Here is a 22,234-nt window from a genome sequence, read left to right as displayed (position 1 = left end):
CAGCATTAGTAAAAAGGGAATAATTCTTCTCACACTGCTGTTGGGAGGACTAGCTATGATGCAGTTTATATGTTGCACTCTTTTGGATTTTAACAAACATTTCAAGGTTCTAAAGCCTCACTGGGCATGGGGTGTCTGGCACCAATTCGTCTTGGGCAATACCAACATCCTCTGTTGTCCACCTGCCTCTTATTCTTTAGCGACGGATGTGGGCTAAGTGCTAGGCTTATTACACACTGAAGCGGTAAATTAAGCCACAACTATCTTCCCTTATCCTGTTAAGAAAGATGCTGACCAAAGCTAGAAGAAAACCTTTTTAAAAGAGAGAGAGATACTTGCCTGTTAATACGGTGCCTAAGCACAAAGGAGGTAGTTCTCTGCAGCTTTAGTTGTTTTTTGTTAGGGTGAGTTGGGGGGGGCAGGGGGCATGTGTAAAGAGACAGAGGAGCTCCACGTTGGTGTTCTAACATCACTGTATAACTTGGAAATGCTTTTGAGCTAGTGTGAAGGCTCACATGATTGTCATATACCTATAGCGGGAAAATGTCTGGAGCCCCAGCCTTACACTCTGAATCTGTAACGCAGTGATTTGTTGGCAGCCTTTTTGTCCTTCAAGAAACATTTTGAAGTTAATGCAGAGTGAAGGCACTGATGCATTGAAAACTCTCAGCGGAACACTGCAATAGTGAGGTGCTGTTCTGGTCCTGGATACCTTTCTGAAAGGTCAGGCCTGTTTGAGGGGACTTGACTTTCCCGCAGGGACATAACTGTCCCATTGAATAGGAGCCTGATTCAGAAATGTATGTAGTATCTGCAATTTCAGGGAATTGTTCTCCTTTATCTGAATCAAGTTCTTGTTTTCATAGTGAGTTGGGGCACATGTTCCCTAAATCCGTAAGATCCTGTGATCATTTAGGTCATTGTAAGTGATCCACAGCTGATCCATGGAGTTATATCATCTTCCTGACGTTTTCCGTTAACTGTAGCCAGGGAAAAAAGCGTCTGTACAAGTCTGGCAGATACGACACAGGGCCTACAGGAGATATGCGCCCTTTTTGGAATGGCAGCTGGAGACGAGGTAGTATACTCTCAAGCATCTTAAATAGCACTGGATGCTTATGCGGAAACAATTGAATCCTGTCGTAAGTCTTTTTTATTGTGCAGTCTCCAGTGTTGGTGGTCACAACTACTGGCAAAGATCTCTTCATTCTATCTGGAACAAACTACAGCCCATTAAGTTATTTAGACTTAGGTTTTATTGGACACTATTAATAAGGACTGAAAAGTGTAGATACAGTGTTAAGGAAATCTGCCAAAGCAAGAAATCTCTAATTGATTCCATAAAAATATGTCACAAAGCAACCATAAGGATTTCTCTGTTTTTTGCTTGGGTTTGCCCGAAGTTATGAATCAAGACTGGTAATAGATCTCTGTGCATTCCCACTTTACATTACTTCTTTTCTGTATTTTCTTACGATTCTGTTAGCTGAGATATTTTGTGTGAGTCTTTTCTTCAATGGAAGTTTCAGCGTAAGCAACATTCAGAATGAATATATTTTTAAATTAAAATCAATGGAGAGAATTTTTAATCACAAATACGAAACTACGTGGCATACCTTATGTTTCCTGTAATGGCTAGAAACTTGTATTTGTGGTAATAGCTCAGTTTTTTAAATTGTTGTTCAAACGCAATAAACTTCTGTATGAGACCTCTGTCACAGTAGTAGAGTATGGATAGTCTGGAATATTTTATGTCTTCACATTGATGCATATATTTGTCCATTATTTAATCTGCTTTTGTTACAGAAAAAATAATTTATTAAAATACAAGTGAGCTTCATTAGTACTGGATTAATTTCCTTAACTGGCGTGGCAGATATTTTTGCCTTGGTGAGATACAATAAGCAGAATGATAGTTACAGGTAGGTGCTGATTGCAACAAATTTCTTCACATTAAATTTCTAATGGGGTAGAGATAATGGGTAAACATTTTGTATTATCCACCTGTCTGTATGCCAGGAAGCAAAAAGAAGTTTTAAAACTGAAGGGTAATATAGACCTAGATGCAGATGGCTGTAAACTGGCTATAAAATTATATATTTCTAACCATCAGAATAATGACATTCTGGAATAGATTTCAGTGAAGCTGGCAAAACAAACCTGCTTTTTAGATAAAACGTAACAAAATGATGGAAGATCTGTCTGCAAGGTTCTGACCTGATGATGTCAACAAGACATGGTGAAGTGCATGTATGATGAAGTTAATCAGATGTGATGTTGTGACAACCAAGGCCTAAATCCTAACGTGTCTGTGTTCAGTTGTAGTTAAGCAAACAAGTTCGTTTTTAGTGACCTTGAGTAGCAGATGTACAGTTGGACATTGTGTACCTAAAACCTAGTGAAGCCTTGCTGGTAAATATGTTCTTCATCTGTTTCTCAGTTAGCTGTGGGATACTGTAACATGGAGCCAAGTGCTGCCCAAGTCTGAGTCTCTTTGGTCTCACCAGAATCTGAACAGCAACCACTTCTGCCACCTAGTTCCTAGGCTTTAATGCACAATGTGGCTTTTGCCACATAGTTCATCCCAACTGTTGGCTTGAGATTAATGGTGAGATGTCAGATACCTGTCAGTCTGGAAAAAGCAGAATGGCAGCAGGGTGGCATTGCCTGAGCGCATGGAAGGGTTTCACCTTGAGCTTGACCCAAATAAGTAGTAATGAGAAATAAAAAAGCCACCCTATGGCTAAGAACAAGTGCTACAGTTCTCAGTATAGGACATAGACTTGCTACTGTTATTTCTGCTTTACAAAGTACCACTAATGCCTAGAGTAATCCCTCTTCTATTGGAAGCATGCTAAATCATTTGCTGCTTCAACTAGGCCGAAGAGAAATGGGAGGATTGCTTTCACATTCAGATAGACCTCTAAGGACAGGATTGGGCAGATTTGAACTCACTGCCAACTCAGATGCTAAATTCTCTGATGGCGAAGGAATTTGCATTAAGAAACCAAAATATATATATTTTTTTATGCAGCAGTAGACAGGAAATTTTGAAGCATGAAATGAATATTATGCTTTAAACTGGAACATCTGTGTATCTCTGTACTACACCAAATCAGAAATAAAAACTTGGGAAGATGGAAGTCAGTCTGTTAGGCTCTGGATGCATATTCCTAGTGACTGTGTGAGCCTGCACAGCTGAAGTTATTATTTAGCAAAATTTTAAACTGTTTGCAAATCATTGTACCCCACGTTTGCAGGACCAAGCTGGATATTGGCCGTGTTTGGTCTGCTCCTTTGAGGTGAACTTCTGGTCTGTAGTGAAAAGAAAGAAGCTGTGCACAGTGTAGTCTTGGAAATGGCTTCTGGGAATACAGGGCCCTTAAGTAGGCTGGTTTTGCTTCCTCCTTCCTTGTTGATTCCATGACTTTGAGGACTCGGGCAGATTGTGAAAGAGACAAGCAGTATCCCTTGCACTGATCACATGGCACTAGTGCTTTTTTGGACAACCTGTGTCATTCTGACAGCTTATAGTACAAGTGTTGAAGATACTCTTTCAGCCCGTCCTCCAAAGCGCAGTACAGACAAGTGGTACCAGCCATGCTCCATGGTTTCGGAATTTGCTGCTCAGATCTGATCACTTGGTTCCAACCATTCCAACATATGTAAATTTTGGCTTGCTGTGGAGGTTTTTTATGCTTTACGGGTTGAGCTGTCTTCATGGTCATCTAAGAATCTGTTCTTCTTGCTGCAGTACAGTTAACAAAATGTTGATTATCCTAGAGTTACAGGACCAACTAAACCTTCTTGCCTAGCTCCAAAACTTGATCATTATCAGTATAAGTCTGGTGCTGCTTGTGCAGCTCACATTCAATTTCAACTGCTTTCACGTTACTTGAAATCATCTACAGTGTAAATGTGGAAATGCACAGGAATGTGGAGAGGAGAAGAAAGTGGATTATTATTAATTGGATTTCTTCAAGAGAGAATGCTCATATATACATGTGATTTCATCTGTCTTACCTTCTTTTCGTAAGTCCCTTAATATTAGGGAGTCTCTATTTTGGACATGCTGGAAAAGAAGGTTCACACCATCCTTCTTATCCTTGATGTAGAGTGTAAGAGACAAAGCGTGTGTATGCCATATAGGTCTGGGAACTGAAAGTCTACAAGCCTGAGTGCTTGAAATGTGTCTGTATCCACAGAGGGGATATATATGAATAAGTACATCTCACAAGAATTTTTCACTAGAAATAACTTTCTTTTTTAATATAGCTAAGCAGAAAATTAAATCTTTATTCAGCAACATGAGAGAAATACATATTATTTGTTCAGTATCCCATTAAATCTAGCTCGAAGGAAGACTCCAGAGCTGTGACTGTTACACTGCACGACACTTCGGTTCTTTCTTGTTTTTTTTTTCTTCATATTTATATCTAAGGCTTGTTTTGGGAAATGTTGGTAGTGCAGTTTAGAAAAGAGGTAGTTGTATTTTGCCTTAAGATTTTGAGAGTACCTCGTGGTACTATTTTTCAGTTGATTGTCTGCATGTTTGCTTTTCATAAACTACCATCCCAAGTTTGTGAGAGGCACAAAGCATGCTCGTGATTCCAGTGTGCGGTGCAAGCTTTGTTGCTTTTTTTTTTGTCTTTTTGCTCTCGGATAGAAACATGGGCATCCATCCCTATTTAGACTTTAAGAGGTTAGAGTTACTGTTCTAATTGTAAGCTAATAGTCACTACATAAGCTAGCCAAGTTTGATGTTTTTAAAGTTGCTTTTTATTTGGAAAAGAGAGTAGCAATAAACAGGATAAAGTTGCCTTTCCCACTCTAAGTAACTGCCTGGTTTTACCAGATCAGCCAGACTTATTCCTTAGTTGCTTCGTTCATCTGGTCTTGACACATTATCCCATAGTGCATACCACACAGTATTTTTGCCTAGTATATTATGCTTCACTGCAGGATCGATCTTTTGTTTTTGTTTTTTTTCTTTCCAGATACGCAGTCTCCACCTGTGGGTCTCAGTGTACTTCAGATTGGCTTAATTACATTTCTCTGCCCCATCACCTCAGGCCTGTGGGCCTGCTGTTCCTTCTGTCACTTGTCCATGAGGACAATCTTCCAAGTGGCCAAAATCTCAGGCAAGAGAAATAGGAGTCTAGGCTTTTGAGACAGGTTTTCCTCATTTCACAGGCCGTGCCACTGTGAGGTCTGACCCTGAATTTCTGCTTAGAGCGACTTTAATTTTACATTAATAAAGAAATCTGTTGTTTGGTTTGGTTGTGTTTTCCCTTTCCAATTCGTTCTCTACTAGCCAAGGAACATTTCACACCTTGTGCAGGGATAAGTGATTGCTTTTTACCTGGATTGGATAAGATGGATATAGGGCATCTGCGAGATTGTATCTTGAATCTGTGAAACAGGTACTAGCATGATCAATATTCCTGCAGCAACTGAAATGTAATACAGCATTTCAGATTGTATATGCAGCTTTCATGAAAAAAGACCATTTGAATATATTAGAATCCATTTGACCCAAAACCAGGAAATCTCTGCTGCTTTTTGAACAAGCAAGTTCTGACTAATTTGTATAACAGTGAAGTGGGGTTGAATATATAATGTTACCACTCACCTTGATGGGACCCGTATCAGCTGCATATACTACTTGGATGATCTTTTGCTAGCTTATAGTGAAGAAAATTATGCAGACTATTACTTGAAAAATCAAAGAATGATTGCTTTCCTTAAAGAAGCTATGGTTTGGTGAGCATGCACAGATTTGGTACCTGCCATTCATTCTTGCTGTGCTGGATTCTTTATGGTTCGGAAAAACTCAACAGGTTCAACTGTCATGTAAGCCGTTCTGACTCTTACTTCCTCAGCAAAAGTGAATTAGCTATTCCCAAGATACAGGTTCAGCTGCAGTATCTATTATTATTCAGAAAGAATCAAATCTTTTGTGTGTGCGGTAAAGGCATAGATAGGAAAAGTGGAAATCTACAAGGAGAACACATTTTGTGGGTAACTAACTTTTTTTTACAGCTTAGTTTGTTTGAAAAGGACTGGATCTTGCCAATACCAGTAAGAGCATTGTTCTGTGAGTAGATTTACAAAGTTCTGTTGTAATTGTTAGTATCCCAGTGTTAATTCACGTAAAGGACGCAGAACTTTTGGTCTGAGTGAATAGTTCTGTGCCCATTTATGAGGGTTTTTTTGTTACTAGACCCATGGAAGTTCCTAACACATGCTCTGATAACAGTTTCCAGTTCTTACTTCTGTTTTGAATAGTGTCTGTTAAAATGGTGGGTTTTGAATGTGACTTTCAATACAAATAAAGAGCTGTTCTTTCAATAGGCTGAAAATATTTTCAGAAGAAAGTGTTCCTCTCTTTGGGCCTCCCCTTCCATCCCCACCTGTGTTTACAAATCACCAGGAATTCAGGGATTTTGTGTTAGTGAAATGTAAGTCAGTTTTTCTTCTGCTAGAAACACTTTTTCAATAAGTGCTCTAATAAATTGAATTTCAAAATGCTTAGGATGTGGTAAATTGTAAACACATTTTCATGTGGATACCACAGTTCTGTACAGATTTTTTTTTCCCCCAAATCCTTGAGAGTACATGGGATGTCAGTTCTATCAAACTGTTCCATTCAGATTGACAGAAAAATGAATTTCTATGCAGTTATGCTTCTCAGGCTGCTAGATCCAAACTGACCTTTACATTTTCAGAATGCGTAGCCATATTTAGCTTTGCACTTTCTTAAGAGCCTTGGAGATTTGGAAGAATTTATAATGCTGTTAGATATATTTAGTAATAAAAGGTGTTAGGTTAACAGCTTGGAAAACCTGGAAAGATAAGCTTTTCTGAATGCATGCTGCATGGGCAATAGTAAGTTTTAGCAACACTATGAATTTTTTAGTTCTGCAGTGATTCAGTTCCAGATTTCACTGATCTTTACTTACCCTCTAAATCAGCCAGAAGGAGGTCTTTGGGATCTGATTGTGATAATTACAATTAAACATCTACCCGACAGGAGCTTGTCTGATAACTCATTTCACATACATTACTAAAAAATATTTAAATTGGTTTGGTACTTAAATTGAGTAGAAGTCTATGTAATTTTTGTATCAGTTAGGAGGTTATTGGGATGACGTGTAGAATTCTACTATTTTTCTTTTTTTACCCTTTTAAGCTTCAGGGATTGTTATTTACTCAAATATGGGTGAAAAGGGAAATGAATCTAAATTGCTCATGAAAAAACAAGTATTTTTGTATAGAGACAACTCAGTGAAAGGCAGCAAAGCCTTTTTAAGCAATTATCTTCTTTTCTTACCTTATTTTAGTAATAAACGGGGAAAAAGCCACCTTGGAAACCCCAACATTTGCTCAGAAACGTCAGCGCACTCTAGACATGCTGATTCGCTCTTTATACCAGGACCTGATGCCTGATCTACACAAGGTAAATGTAAGTCATAAGCGATCTCTGTACTCCTCATTTACCCACTCCTGCTCTCATTAGTACATTGAATGTTCTGTTGCTTAAAAAGGCAATCATCCTGATGAGCACTGAATTGCATACACTAGGCTAAATATTAATTGGCAGCTAATTTATTTTACAATTATATGAAAGTTGTCAAAGTCCTTTCAGGATAGAACTCTTCACGAATTTAGTTAATAACAGCAGAAGACAAAATTCTCTGTGAAGAAGCATTACAACGTACTTTTTATAATCTTACCTTCAATTAGGGAATAGGAAAGGTAAGCTCTGAAGATTCAGAACAGGTATTAGTCTATTCACCATAAAAAATGAACTTACTTGTTATGTTATGTGTAAATTTGGATCATTTTTACCCTTGGGTAGCCATAAGATAACTTCATTCTAGAATAATAAAGACTTACTCCTGAGGTGATTCTTAACCAAGAAAAGAGAAGTTAAACACTTCTAAAATTAATGATTTTTTCTCCTGTTTATTTTTCTTAGCTAAATAGGGCTGCTTAAACTTTTTTTTATAAACATATTAATGTCTGCAGTCTTTATTATAATCTTACAGAATGTAACATTGATAAATGCTGACATATTGAAAAGTAAAGCAGTAAAGGACTGAAGGAGCTGTGATCTCTGTCCTCTGAAAAGGTATACAGTTAGGTTCATCATGACAGGAAAATACCCCAAAAGGACAGAAAATTTAAGTGATATCAGATTAAATTAATCAAAAAATAAAAGAATATGAAAACTTTTGGTTCAGTGAAAAAAAAAAAAAAAAACTTTTCCTGTTTTAGAACATGCTCAATAGGAGGTCCTTTAGTGATGTCTTACCAGAGTCCCCCAAATCAACACGGAAAAAAGAGGAAGCTCGGCAAGCAGAATTTGTCCGTCTTGGTCAAGTAGGCTCAATTTAGGAAGTATGTGTCTATGTTTAGAAAGACTGTGTCACCCATCCTATTATAACTTGATTAGTGTACAGAGTTATGTCAGGGCTTAATGCAATTCTCTCTGGTCAGAAATATTTCTATAGTATTGCATTAACTTAACCTATGTTAAAGTAAAATATGAGTAAAAGTATTTATCTGTAACATCTGAGATAGACAACACGGTTACAAATATTTTTATAAAATACATAAATGGAAAGCACGGTTGGAAAAATTGTCCTTTAGGATCAAACCTAAATGGTTTGTCCCTGTTTTGTACAGCAGATGGTTTCTGTCTCCAAGCAGAAAAATGCTATGTCTTTCTCTGTGCTTTGGAGAGAGGTACTGTTTCATTGAGTTCTTACACATGTTCCATTAAGATTGAATTTCTCAAAATTTACTTGTTACTAGCTTAGTCAGGAAGTTTTGACAGTCCTGCTAAATCAGAGATTGCCCCACATCTTTGAAAATGAAGGTGTTTGAACAGATCAGACACTGCCTCCAATCTTCTGTGGGCTTATTAACATCTTGATCCAGTGAGGAGTAAAACTTCCTGATGATGCAGATAGTGCAGATTCACAAAACAGGCTGATCTGATCTAACAGTTCATTGCAGCTGAAAAAGAAAATGTCTATGCCCATCAGTTCCCCTGTCCCTTCCTCCTTGTCTCTTCTTGATCCTGGACTGGTTACATGGTTCTATTGCTTATGTTAAGAATACCTCTTTTCTTAGCTGATTTAACTCACTAACCCAGCAGGAAACTGAACTAGAAAAACAAAGAAAAAAACAGAACACTCCCCCATGCCCATTTTTCATCCGGATTAGTAAACCAAGTTAAATCATGGAAGAGTCTGACAAGTTCCAGATCCAGTAAAAGGCAGAGAACGGAGCCAGATAGTTAAGAGCAAGAGAGAGAGAAGCAAGGCCTCCCTCTCTGGTGGCAATGAGCTAATAGATTAAGACTGTAATTCCATGAGCAGCTGAGCCAAAGTGTGCATTTCAGCTCAAAGTACGCATTGTCTTTGAATCTGTATTTTTGTATGTTTCTAAACTGAAGAACATATTTGATACAAACGTATTTGTAGAATTAATGCCAGCCGTTCATAACTGCCTCTTAATTGGCACACCACCAAACAGCCACTTTGCAAAAACAGACTCAGTCTTTGGGGAATTCTGTAACAGTTATTCAGTAAGAATGAATTTTTCAACAAGCCTTTAAAAGGAAGCTATTTCATAGGACTTTTGATTTCTTTCTTGCATATGTTACTTAATCAATATTGTTTCCTGTTATGAACAACAGGACGTTCAGGTACTCTCCCTACTGTCCTGTTGCGTGCCAGAAATATACTGGATAATGATTGACAGTGAAGAACATCTCTTCCAAAAGATTACATTGCAGTACCAGCTTAAGATCAGTCTGTGCAGGGTGGTGCAAAGGAATTTCAGGGCTGTTAAAGCTTGCATTGGCAGTGCTGTGAGGTCTTTTCTTCCATACTTTGCCCACACCTCCCCCAACCACCTTGAAATAGCTTGCAACTGTAGACAGACATCAAAATAAGAGTAAATATGTTTTTAATATGCAGAAAGAAATAACAAATAAATGATTTCCTGGGTTTACTAATTACAGAATGTACAGAAATTAAAGAAGACCACGGTTATCTAAAGTACAGAGACCTATGAACTTGGTTATCCACCAGTTAAAAGCTGTTAAAATACTCACGTAGCAAATGTAACTGGGAACAGTTCTTAAACAAGACTTCCATCTTAGGCATAGTCTTCTTCAAAGGGAAACCCAGTATGTGGGTTAACACATAGGTTTATGCTTATTTTTTTTCTTGGAGCTTCTCTTCACATTTAAATCTTTCCCTTTGCTGAAAGTTTTCCTCAAATTTACAAACTATATGTTTGAGCAGTGTAGCTTGTCTTTCAAGTAGTTCGTGATCATTCTTGCCTAACTGTGAATGTGTCTGCCCCTTAGTTATAGCCAATTTTTTCAGACAGAAAACAAAACTCACTGATGACTGGCTCAGCAGTGTGTTTAAATTATGTATTTGTTGCCAAGGAGATGATTACTACTGACTGGTGAAATTCAAATGTTAATGCAGTTAAGTATTTCATACATCTCTATAACCTGACAGCCATGCTTAATGCAAATGTGCAAATAGTGCATGCAGCTCATTACTGTCATTTGATGGAGACTGTACATGATGGTGGGCAAAATTTAGGGCAGTGAAGTTGGGGTATGTAATTTCTAAACTTTGCATTAAAGGATGCTATGACAATTTCATGTGTCCTTGCTTTACTGGAACACTGGATTTTGGTCTGCCTGTAAAGATCTTTAGCAATGAAGATGTACAGGATGCCTTAAATAGGCTTATTCTGTATCTCACTGAAACTTTGTTTATACAATGTTTCTCTAGAGCTTTTAGCCCTTTCAGAATCAGCACACTTGTAGTTATTTGTAGTTGAAGAATCTGTGATATTGTGGCAGTATGTCTTTGGCATCCCACAACAATGTGTATATAATTTCACTTAGTGTGTGATCTTGCAAATGAAAGGTCAGCTTGTATAACTGATATGAGGACCCAATATCCAGCTAACAGAAAGAATGAATTGTGAATAGCTTGTATCATTTGAGGTGTTTTGTTTGTTTGTTTTTTCTGATACTATGTTTGACATTTCTTTTTGGTTTTTAAGCTTCTGTTTTTTTGGCGGTGGGGGGAGGGAGTATGTTTTGGCTGAGCAGATGTCTGGCAGTCCACTAGTGACTAGTGCAGTCTTCGTTCAGGATATAAGGAATATTGCTTCTTGCCTGAGAAAATTACTTAAAACACAATAGGAATTCTAAGCTGGAACTACTTTGTAGTCCTAAATTGTCCTTTCCTTATAGTTTTGGTATTACTGACAAAAAATCAGTTTAAATAAAGCATCTGTTTTGTATTAGGCTTTGAAATTGAAAACCACTGTGAAAGGGGATGCCCCAACTAATTTGGCAACCACAAGCCTTTGTAAAAAGGAGGTGAGTGTAACCATCTGTTTGACTAAGGAGAGTTATTAGAAACTGTGGCATTCTAAATGCCATTGAGTGTGTCATTGCATCTCAATTTGGTATACTGTTTATTTGCTTTTGTAATTAGGTGCTATTGCAGCAAAGATGTAATGCATAGTGTCAGAGTGATTCTGCAGATGATATCTAATGGATAAAGGATGAATCTGGAGCTAGAAGCACTTCTCAAGTTTAAAGAAAGTAAAAATATTTTAATATCTGAGAACAGTTAATGAAAATTCTGTACTTTTCCCATATGCAATATCTTTTAACTTCTCGTCAAATTTGAAACAAAACTCAGTTATGTTTTTATTTCCAGTGTAATGCCAGATTTTTCCAGGGCATAGGGACTGGAAGATAGAAAACCATACTTTCCTATGTGCATCTTATATACAGTAGTGTCAGAAGTGCTTGTAGAATTTCAGAGACTTCAGCTAATATTTAGTATTTGGTGGGGAGGACCTTGAGAGGTAAGTAGTGAGCTGGATATCAGTTGCATGGGTTTTGATTCCAGTATTCCAGAAATGTAGCTTATATTTATTAGTTTTCCAAGCCAACTGATAGAGAGAATACTTCCTCTGTAAGAAAACAAACTAAATTCTTATATCTCAAATTCAGAAAATATACTGTTGAGTAATATATGTTGCCAAAAAATCTGTGTTTTTACTTGTGACTGTATATCACATTTTGTGTCTTTATGATCTCTATTTCCTAGTGTACTTAATACGTATACCTTATGTTACTTCATAGCCTTGGGAGTCCCAGTCTTTCTGCAGCAATTTTCCTCATGAGGTTGTCTGTGCGGATTCTTGGGGCCAGTCCTTGCTAGTTTCTACAGATGCTGGCATCTTGTTAGTAGATGGTTAGTAAATGATCTAGTGTTTTTATGTCAATTATTTATGTATCTGACCAAATTCCTGAAAATGCATGTTCGTAAACTCTGTTCAGGTGTTGGTAGCTCTTCACTTATAGTTACCAATCCAAGTGAATTTATTACATTTATGTAAACTAGTTGCAAAAATTCTCTCTGCACCAGAATCAAGCCATATCAGAGAACCAATTTTAATGCAGATTTCTGAATGCTCTGTTATTTCCAATGCTGTTTTCTTGACTATTGAAAAGGTTTATGAAATTAAATGCAAGTTCAAGGAGGATCTATGCATTCTGTCTGGATTTCTTAGTCCTTGATGATACTAGTGAGCATGAAGCCAAAGGCTTATGTGGCAAAGAAAGCCTGATACTTCCCTAGCAATGATTTTTCCTAGCTTGACTCATTATCCTTTGTGGGCCACCTAAGGCTGTCAGGACTGAGGGATGAAGTTAGTTCTCAGTGATTATTCTCAAACTTCCCAAAGGAAAGGTCCCTTTTATGCTTCAGTTGCATATTCTGATCCATGACAATGATGAAACTCTCCCTTAAGGAAATATCAGCTATGATACTACAGTTTACATAGCAGATTTTTGCAGATTGTCTCCATTTTCATGAGAAAAGAACAAGGCTTTTATTACAAGAATGAAATAGTTCAAAACCACTGACTAGCAAATTGCAGAATTTTAAAGAAAATGTATGTTTCCTTTTTAGATGATCAACCTTTGGTACAAGTATTTGATAAAACTCTCCAAATAAAGCAGATGCATGTGCTGGAACCTCTGGATCTTTTGATTGCCAGAACAGACAAAGGTAGGAGAGGTCCCTGTTCCTTGATTCTAATATGAATGTTGTTATTCAGCAGACGTAACAGTAGGAGGGAATAGCTCAGCTACCTGTCTTAAGGAAGCATGAAAAAATGCTATAGGTTTTAGTTCCTGCAGTACTAGATTTATATAATCACCTTTTGTCACATCACATAGCCATTACTGTTTCATTGTTGTTAGATTTTAGAGTTTTTATTGTTTTCCTTTAGAGATCCTTCTACCTCTTTCCCTTTTTCTATTCAAAATTACTGTGGTAGTTGCATCTTTGTTCCTGGAAAAGAAAACTTATCATGACATACACAGAAAAGATGCCATATTCCATCCCTGGGGGCCTCTTTGAAGACCTCTCAGAGCACAGAACTATCCCAAGTTCCGTAAGAGACAAATGTTGCCGTTTTGTGTTTAGCCGATAGTACGTGTCCTCTTCAGGTTCCTGGTGACTGCTTAAGCTCCTGTCAAGGCAGTATTTCCCTTCTCTTGCAGTATATCTGGATCCATATCCTAGTCTGTTCAGCAACCCTCATAGGCAAAAGCTAGTTTTGCTGGATCCTAAAGCCCTTTCCTAACTCTTCCTAACCCTTCAGCATAGTCTGATAGGCCCTTTTGTCAGAACAGATGCTCCTGAATACCTCTGTTAGTGAGCTTAAATTAAGGCTTTACTGTTTCTAGCACAGAAGGTCGTCTCTGGTGCATCACATTCTTCGCAGAAATCTTACAGAAGACTGTGTGAGGATGATCCTCATAAACCCTGACAAAGGCAATGTTGGTTCTCTAGTCTGCAAATTCTGTTGCTTCCTTCTCCAGAAGGAGTAGGTTACTCCATCTGTCAACTTCCACTTTTGCCTGGATTCCTGAAAGTTATCAGAATCAATAAAATATCCAAATTAACTGCAGGAACCATTTCATTAGAGCCTATTTTTTAAAAGAGAGAAGACTTTTCCATCTGGCTGCATCTTCAGTTGTTCTCATCCAGAATGTACATACCAAATATCACAGAATTTCTGCAGAAAATTAATAGCATTCTTAATTAACTTGAATCATGTTCAACCTTGCTACTATCTCAGCAATTCCTCTTCTTTTGCAAGAAAGTAATTTAATCTTCCTGCTTGCAACAAGAAGATTTTTGGAAGAAACAAAAAGGATTTTTACTCATCTTTAAAAGAATTGTCACATTTTGCCTTTTTCCCTGGCAGTTTTAATTTACTTCTGATCCAGAGCTGATGCAGAAATTGGGACATAGTTTCTTCAGCCACTGTTTGAACTCGGCACCCCTTGGAAATCACCTTAACTGGATTATATGTCTATTGAGTTATGCAAAAGGGTGGGAGGAAATTACTTATGATGTAACTGTTCTGCAAAATTTGTTTTATTTGTATTTGTTTTTCCCGAAAGTCCGTGATTTGAAATTCACAATGCGAACATACACATAAAGCAAGCACAAGATCTTTGTGTGTAACACAAAGAAAGTAATTATAAATGTTTTTGTTGTTTTTTATTACATTATGTCTGTCTGTTCAGTATTGGCTGAAGTTACATTTACCTAAACCTGCGGTAAAACATGGTTCCTTTGTTATCACTGGGATTTGCACAGATTGTGTTCAGTAGGGCTAAGGCTTCATCCCTAGTTTTCAATTTTAGCTTTTTCAAAATATTTGTGTTTCAGGATGACATTTTTCATCCTTAAATACTCTGATATTAATAGTATCTGTATGTCAGTGAAAATGTATCTGTTATGGCAAGTGAGAAAGTAGAAGCATAAATAAGAAATCTTTGTAAATAAAACTTGTTAGCGATGATGTTGATGTGAGCTTTTCAGAAGCAAGGCAAAATAACCTCCACAGAATAGAAGAAAAAATCTAAAGGAGAATTTCATATTGAATTGTATGTATATTTAATACTAAGCAAACATATAAGCAGAGCAACATATGAATGAACATAAAAGAGAACAAACATGGAAACAAAATCAGAAATGCCAGAATACAAAATCAAATACATTTGGCAATAGACATGGAAAGTAACAAGAAAGCGTTTTATGAGAACAAAGAAATTGTTGATTCACTAGTCTGCCAGAGGGAGGGATGGTAAGGAGCTGGAAAGGAGAAAGACACTGAGTGGGACACTTAGTTGCAAATTTTTAAGTGAGCAAAATGTTTTTTAAATTGTCTGGTCCTGATGAAATTCACCCTGGGATGCTTGCAGAACTAGCTGAAGCTGTCTGAAAGGCATTTGCGATGACCTTTGAACATACCTGGAAGATGGGAGACATTTCTAAAGATCTGAAAAGGGTAGTTATATCCAAAGTTTTTGAAGGTTTGTGAAGCTGCTGGAACAGATCACTAAATTTAATAGTCAAACTGTTGTACTGTTTAGTTAAACTTGAAGAGAGAAAGATGTAGTGAGGCTTTTTGAGCAAGGAGTTACTGATACCAATTCATTACACGTACATGTATCTTTGGTAAAGTCTTATCCTTTTTAAAAAATGCAGAGATTTTTAACTCTTAATATGGATGCTTTCCTGAATTTTTTTTTTTTAAGATAGTTTTTAAACTTGTTAATATTCTGGCCTCCTATTTTGTATTCGTGTACCATATTGAAATTAAAATATGGGGCAGAATAAAAATCATACTTGCTCTTTCTTTCCAGAATATGCTTCAAGCACTGTTTTGCCATCTGACCTTTTGGAGACCTTCCTATCTCCATGGTGACTGAAGTTGGCTGATACAGCAAGAATGGGGAAAACAATGAGTTAGATAACCAAAGCATACTCATACTGGGCTTGTAAACTAGTGTTAAAGGTTTCATGGGATTTTTAGCGTATAGCATTATACATCATAAGCTTAACTGTTTAAGCTTAACTTTTTAAGCACATTGTTGAAGTGCATCCTCTGATGTACTTCAAGTGCATCAATGTGAAACAGTAGCATTTTAAGACTCGAGCAGAAAAATTGAGGATGGTGTTATGAATTTGTTCATATAGAGTATAGTATTTCTGCAGCAATGATTTTTGACAGCTAGGCTTGAGATCACCTTCAGGCGGCTCTTTTAAGAAACAAGTGCTGCTCCCACTGCTTTCTGGCATACCATACATTTCTGAGGGAGAGGAAATGTTAACAATGAAACCAGAGCTGAAGATAACACTATCAGCAAGAGCTCTTTCAGGTCAGCCTTTCCGGCAAAGATGATGTTGAAAAAGTCACCAATACAGCTGGTATCAATGAGAGCGGCCTGAATTGCTTTGGTGGCAAGGATCCCTGTACTAATATTGATTAAATTTGTCCTAGTAATGAGATACAAGGCCAGTGGAGCACAGAAATGGATCTGTTTTGTCATCCAAACACAGCTTTTCTGTTACAGCTTACTTTTCTGTTGGGGTGAGGGGAAAGGAGGAAGAGCTCCTTCACTTGTATGAATCAAGTCCGTAGGAGGTAAAGAAAAACTGTGGAAAAAGCTCAGATGATAGTCTGACAGCTTTTATAGGCAGCCCCAGGTATATCTAACACTACAGCAGGGGTGTTTCGGAGGTCTGCAAAGCAGCTAGTATCCTGAAGGAGGTGTGAAGGATCCTAGAGGACACACTTGTCAAAGGGACAGAGCTCTTTTAAGCAACAAGTGAAGGTGAAGATTTATGTTTGCTGAGAGGCAGGCTCACTGTCGACCCATTGGGTTGCAGTCCCGTGATCTGTGGGGATCTCTACCCCAATTCCTTTTTAAAAAAGCTTATTAAAACTAACTTCAGTGAAAGCAGAAGACATTGTTCTGCCGTAATAAAAATGCCTGCCAAAGGCAAAATTTATCACATTTGTCATTCTCTGTTGCACGTGCACAGCACCTTCCCAGAGATAAGAATGTCGTATTTCAGAGAAGCGTAAAGGGTCCTCTGAAGTTTGCCATAACCCTCAGGGATCGTCTTGCTCTGCTCTGATTACTGTTTCAACCTTCATAACAGACAACTAGATATTAAGTCGGTCATTGTCTGTGCATGACCATCATCTTCCTTTTTATACCTTACCTCCTACCTAGGTGTTTTTCATAGTTGCCTCTTATGTCAGCATGAATTTATCTTATTGCTGTGTCTGGGAATCAAAGAAGAAGTTACTTAGAAATTCATGGAAGAGACTTAAAGTCATGATACTTCATTATATTGAAGGGAGGAGGGTCTTTTATCCTAGTCTAGAGCTTCAAAGATGGAACAAAAAAACCTCCAAAAATGACAGTATTGAATTTAGATGGTGTTGCATACTTTCAGCTATGTCTGCAGGCTTACGACTTTTTTTTTTTTTTTTTTCCTTTTGATTTAAATAATGTAGCCACTTAAATTGCCTAGAGAAAGTTCCTGAGGTTTGTTATAGGTACACAGTGTAGTGTTTTGGAACTGTCTGCATAACCAAGAATCCTCACAAAATATCCAGCTGAGATAGTTGCTCAGCTAGGAAGACTGAACACAGCAGTTATCACTGGATGAAGAAATGATTAGTCTGAGGCAGAATCTAGGAGAAAATGGTAATAAATTTAGAATAAACTTTTTTCAGTCTTGAATGGCTGCACCTTCCATTAGGTTACCAAAAAAAAAAAAAAGCCATCTCTGATCTCATTGCATGTGATGGTAGTCATAAGAGTTACAGCTGATTCTAGATCAGAAAGGATGACCTTCCTTCAGCTTGTGGCAGTAGCTTCTTTAGCTTAAAATCAAAAGTAGTTGAAATGGAATAGGATTTTAGGGTACTGGGTCATGTGTAGTCTTTTAGGTGTGTGATGGTGTTTGACAACACTAACGTGCAGCACCAAGAATTGTGCACTAATCTAGTCCATTATAAGGATGGATGAAGAGGCATGTCCATGATTACATTTCTGATTTCATAGAATTAAAATGTTGTGTGAATTTGGTAGCCACCAAATTTATTCCTTTCCTAAAGCGAGATACCACAAATCTGTTAGGGACCTTAGATTGACAGAAAGGGTCAGTTAGTTGCTGGACAGCTATGAGAGCCATCTAGCTTTGGGTGTGAGGGTTATAATTTGCACTTTCTGAAAGCCGGCAATAAGCTGTGAGACTTCCTGAGCAGACAGTGCCCAAATTCATTGCATCTAGCATATAAGATGTTAACTGGTCAAATGCCATGGATAAGGACAATTTCAAGTATGGTGAGGAGATTCTCAGATACGGTGGGAAATACCTTGTAGACAGCCTTACTCATCAAGAATAAAAAGGGTCTTGAAAAGGAGCAAGTCTAATGTTACCAGGATCTAAAGCATGTAGTAGTTGACATACTATACATCTACATCTTAGTTTACTTCTTGATAACTTGTTTGATATTCTAAATGGCTAATACATGCATTTTCTATGCCTTGCTATTTGTCTGACTATTAAGACTTGTCCCCACCACAGCAATCCATATTTAGAATCTTTGCTTGTTTGAGAAATTTGCCTGTTTCTGAAATCATCACATTGTTATGTTGGAATAGCTAACTGAATGCCACAAAGTAGAGTAAGTCCAAGCAGATACTGAATTGACGAGAGCAGTAATACTGTCCCTGAACATTTGATATAGCTAATGTTTTTCAGCCTTCCCTCCAAAAGGGTGAATGCTGCTTGCCATTCTTCTTTCATGAACTCCACAAGCACACAAGAGAGTGATTACATATAGTTTGTTTTCCTTTAGTTAGTGTTGCCACTGAGAATTTGTCTCTCTCTGAGTCTGATTAAGCGATGTTTCAGATTGTGGTGGACCTAAGGAATGGTTTATGTTTTTCATTCTTTATACTTGCTACAGGAAAAGAAGGTGATGCAAAGGCCAGATTTTGCCTCATGCATGTTGATGTTCTATCGGAATGGAAGACAGCATCCATTCTGATCTTGCTTTTGAATTTACAGTAGGATCCACCAGTGGGATCCACCCTGTATGTTAAGAAAGCATGTTTAATTTTTCCAGCTATCCCAGCTAGTCCAGTAATGCTATACCAGTTACCACTAAAAGATACTGCCTTTGTCTTACATGCGTTTTAAGAACCTTAGTTTCTTACATAAGAAATTATTCTTAACAGTTGCTCATGTCCAACTGAAAATAGTTGTACATGATTTATTTATTTGCTTTGAACTTAGGGTTGTATTTTCCACTCATATCTATCTTTGTTGGAAACAAAAGGTTTAGCTATGGCAGTGAATACTGTGTTATTTTTGCAGTTGGAATATGCCTTGGAACTTTAAGTTGCCTAAATTTTGAAGAACTGACAAAGAAAACCAGTCTGCATCCAGGAGGTTTTCAAACTCTGTTGCAGGTTTCATGGTACTGTGAAGCTCTTGCGTCGTTCTCTGCTACAGCACCACCTGATGGGAGACTGCTACTGAACTGAAGGGTTTGGTTCCTAGAATTGCAAAGACTAGGCAAAGTTCACAAGCAGTCTTTCTTTGCTGTGATGCTGTTGCTTATCCCCCGAAAGCAATTTGCTTTGTCTTAGCTCTTATGGCTGTGCCCTGCATGTTAGGTGCTGCTTCTCTTTGGAAATAATAATTTCAAACCACCACCATTTTTTTTGAACTTGCTGTTCCCTGGCTCTCTCCATCCTTCAGGGAAGGACTCTCGTCTCCTTGTCTTCAGACTCAGTGCTGTCCAAAAAGATATAGAAACAAAGCAGATGATAAGGAGCAAATATGACTGCAGAGAAAATAAACTGGAGAGAACAAAAGGTGATTTTTATTATTCTTTGTTAAAGAATAAGGTATTGTGGCAGTAGTTGCCAGAGGTTTTATTAGTTCTCTTAAAGCTGTGGTAGGTATTCACCTTTAGTTTTGTTCCGGACAGTCAATTCAAACTTCGTTAAGCTTATATGTGAAAATAAGTTTGGATATAGTCCAGCATGCCATTTGAGAACTTCATAAAAGATACCAAGTTACTTGGCAATTTCTGCTAAAGAAAAGCTCTAGAGAAAAATAGATATATTGCTTTCAGAATTGAGGGGTACAAGAAGAATTATGCAGGAATGCAAGACTAAAGTAAAGGTCACTGTTAGGGTGAGGAGCACTGGCAAATTTCTGTTAAAAAGTAGTGCTTAGAGTAGTTCGGGTGTTGCAGATTATTTTAGTAGATGTAAGCATTTTCTGATCTGTAGCAGCAAGCTTCTTTGGAAGGCTGGAACCTGCAGAATAGTAAAAATCCATGTGTTTAGTCTTTTACTTGCAAATCTTAGAGAGTAAGGGGAAAACGATGAGATTTCAAAAAAGTCATAGCCTTTTGTCTTTTTCTAGAAGATAATGTTATAATGTTGGGGAGTTTGTAATTCTGTAATGCTAAAGTAGGTTAGTCATGCATCAGAGCTGCATTGTACTGACTATTGTACAAATACAAAACAAAAAAGCGGGCCCTAACCCAAGTAGTTAATCTAGCATTATTTCCTCAGGCTGCCATTTGTATGCCATTAATACTCACCATGGCATTGAACTGAGGATTGTTGTGGCTATTCGAAACAAACTACTTCTTGTCACAAAGAAATACAATCCGTGCAACAGTTTAACCAGCGGCTCTCTGCTATCATCATCTGAATCTCCAGTAGAGGAATTCCAGTACATCCGGGTATGTGTAATCAAATCACTAATTACCTTTACAGACTGGGCAGCACTCAGCTAGTGGTGGGGAAGGCAACGGACGTACATTTTATCTTCCTGAACCTCTGAATAGGTTTAAGGTAGAAGCTGTATCATGAGGTTCCATCATATATATTCCAAAGAAACTTTCCAGATACTTTTAAATCGAGTTTCTGCTTGTTACCTGTCAAGTTTCTGTGCTTACAGCACATCACTTTAAAATCATGGAGTACCTGCAGTACTCTTAGTAAGAACTTGAAAAAGAGAATAATTTGATCATTTATGTTACAGGAAATATGCCTTTCCGACCCTCCAGTGGTTATGACACTGGTGGATGGACCTACTGGAGACAGTGACAATATGATCTGTGTAGCGTATCGGCATCAGTTTGATTTAGTTAATGAAAGTACTGGGGAGTCCTATAGATTGCATCATGTTGAAGCAAACAAGGTAAGTTCTCAGCACTGAAACTAATTTCTCACAGAACCACACTGAACATAGTTTCTTGCAGATTTAGTGCATCCTGTGATGGCCTCCTGGAAGTATCATTTAACAAGCTCCTCATGCCTCTCACTTTTCGCTTCTGTAACCTCTGTTTTAGGGGACTCTGAGATATTTCTTCCTTTTAGGATATGTGATAATAATCACTGGCAAGAGATGCAAATATAAGGTTTGACACATTAGGAAAGAGCCTGTATTTCAGACTCTGCAATATTGCTGTCAGCAGAAATGCAAAGCCTTCTTTCTCCTTTCTTAGTCAATAGTTTACTTTTTGCTTTTTCTTTATAGTTTCAGTATTTTATTTTTTAAGAAATTGCAGCAAAATAAACTCAGTTGTTGGCCACCAGTCTCTCATTCAGCTTTGCATATTTGCATGTACTAAGGCTGAGATATTTATATGTAGCTTTTAGATCTATTAAAGAAATTGCTGCCCAATCCACAAATAACATTAAGAAAAAGAAAAACTGCATTGCTATTACTGTTACAGTGACTGCATCTTTCTAACTAGGATTTAGGGCTGGGGATTAAAGTAAGTGTCCTAATTTTCAGAAGAGAGTTCCAGTATTTCCTGCTGCTGAGAAAATAATGATTTTCAGCATCTCTAAAAATCAGATAATTTTAATTGCTTCTGAATATGGATGTGGACATCTAGCTTTAGACACAGAAAATGGAACATTTTGCACAGGTTTTTTTCTTTTTAACTCTTTTCCTCTTAATGAGATCAAGGACTACTCTTTACATCTGATGGTTCTTGTTGGGAGCTTTTTTTTTTTTTTGCCTGTATTTTTATTCAGATTTGATGATGAAAATGTTTGGTACTCCTGGCATGGGAGATGCAGTGTAAGCTTCTCCGTAGCACTGGAAATCTGTCTTAATCCTGTTCAGGAAGAACTACAAGTAAAGAATGGGGGTGGGGAAGAACTGTCCCCTTCTCCCCTCTTCTCCTCTCCAGTAACCCTCATTTCCTTTGAGAACACAAATAAGGCAGACAATTAATATGAGGT

General features: G+C 37.6%; 1 protein-coding gene across 14 annotated transcripts in view; it reads left to right on the top strand.

Moving 5' to 3' along the window:
* GARNL3 (GTPase activating Rap/RanGAP domain like 3) overlaps positions 1 to 22,234 on the top strand; it is a 61,733-nt gene that overhangs the window by 27,657 nt on the left and 11,842 nt on the right. For 12 of the 14 annotated variants that reach the window (XR_010392424.1, XM_026112187.2, XM_026112186.2 and 9 more), the window contains 10 exons: positions 1,877 to 1,922; positions 6,355 to 6,461; positions 7,344 to 7,465; positions 8,281 to 8,385; positions 11,354 to 11,428; positions 12,206 to 12,317; positions 13,038 to 13,136; positions 19,719 to 19,835; positions 20,546 to 20,718; positions 21,021 to 21,179. Coding sequence is in view for 13 of the 14 variants with exons in the window: in XM_026112187.2 (XP_025967972.1) it covers positions 1,877 to 1,922; positions 6,355 to 6,461; positions 7,344 to 7,465; positions 8,281 to 8,385; positions 11,354 to 11,428; positions 12,206 to 12,317; positions 13,038 to 13,136; positions 19,719 to 19,835; positions 20,546 to 20,718; positions 21,021 to 21,179 (1,115 nt within the window). In the remaining variant the exon portion in view is untranslated. The remainder of the gene's footprint in view (positions 1 to 1,876; positions 1,923 to 6,354; positions 6,462 to 7,343; positions 7,466 to 8,280; positions 8,386 to 11,353; positions 11,429 to 12,205; positions 12,318 to 13,037; positions 13,137 to 19,718; positions 19,836 to 20,545; positions 20,719 to 21,020; positions 21,180 to 22,234) is intronic. The other 2 variants (XM_026112184.2, XM_064524014.1) reach the window with 1 other exon arrangement.

This window comes from Dromaius novaehollandiae, chromosome 20 (genome assembly GCF_036370855.1).
Source record: "Dromaius novaehollandiae isolate bDroNov1 chromosome 20, bDroNov1.hap1, whole genome shotgun sequence".
Taxonomy (NCBI): Eukaryota; Metazoa; Chordata; class Aves; order Casuariiformes; family Dromaiidae; genus Dromaius; species Dromaius novaehollandiae.
Note: the sequence above shows the minus strand (reverse complement) of the source record. Positions and strands in the feature narration are given on the sequence as shown.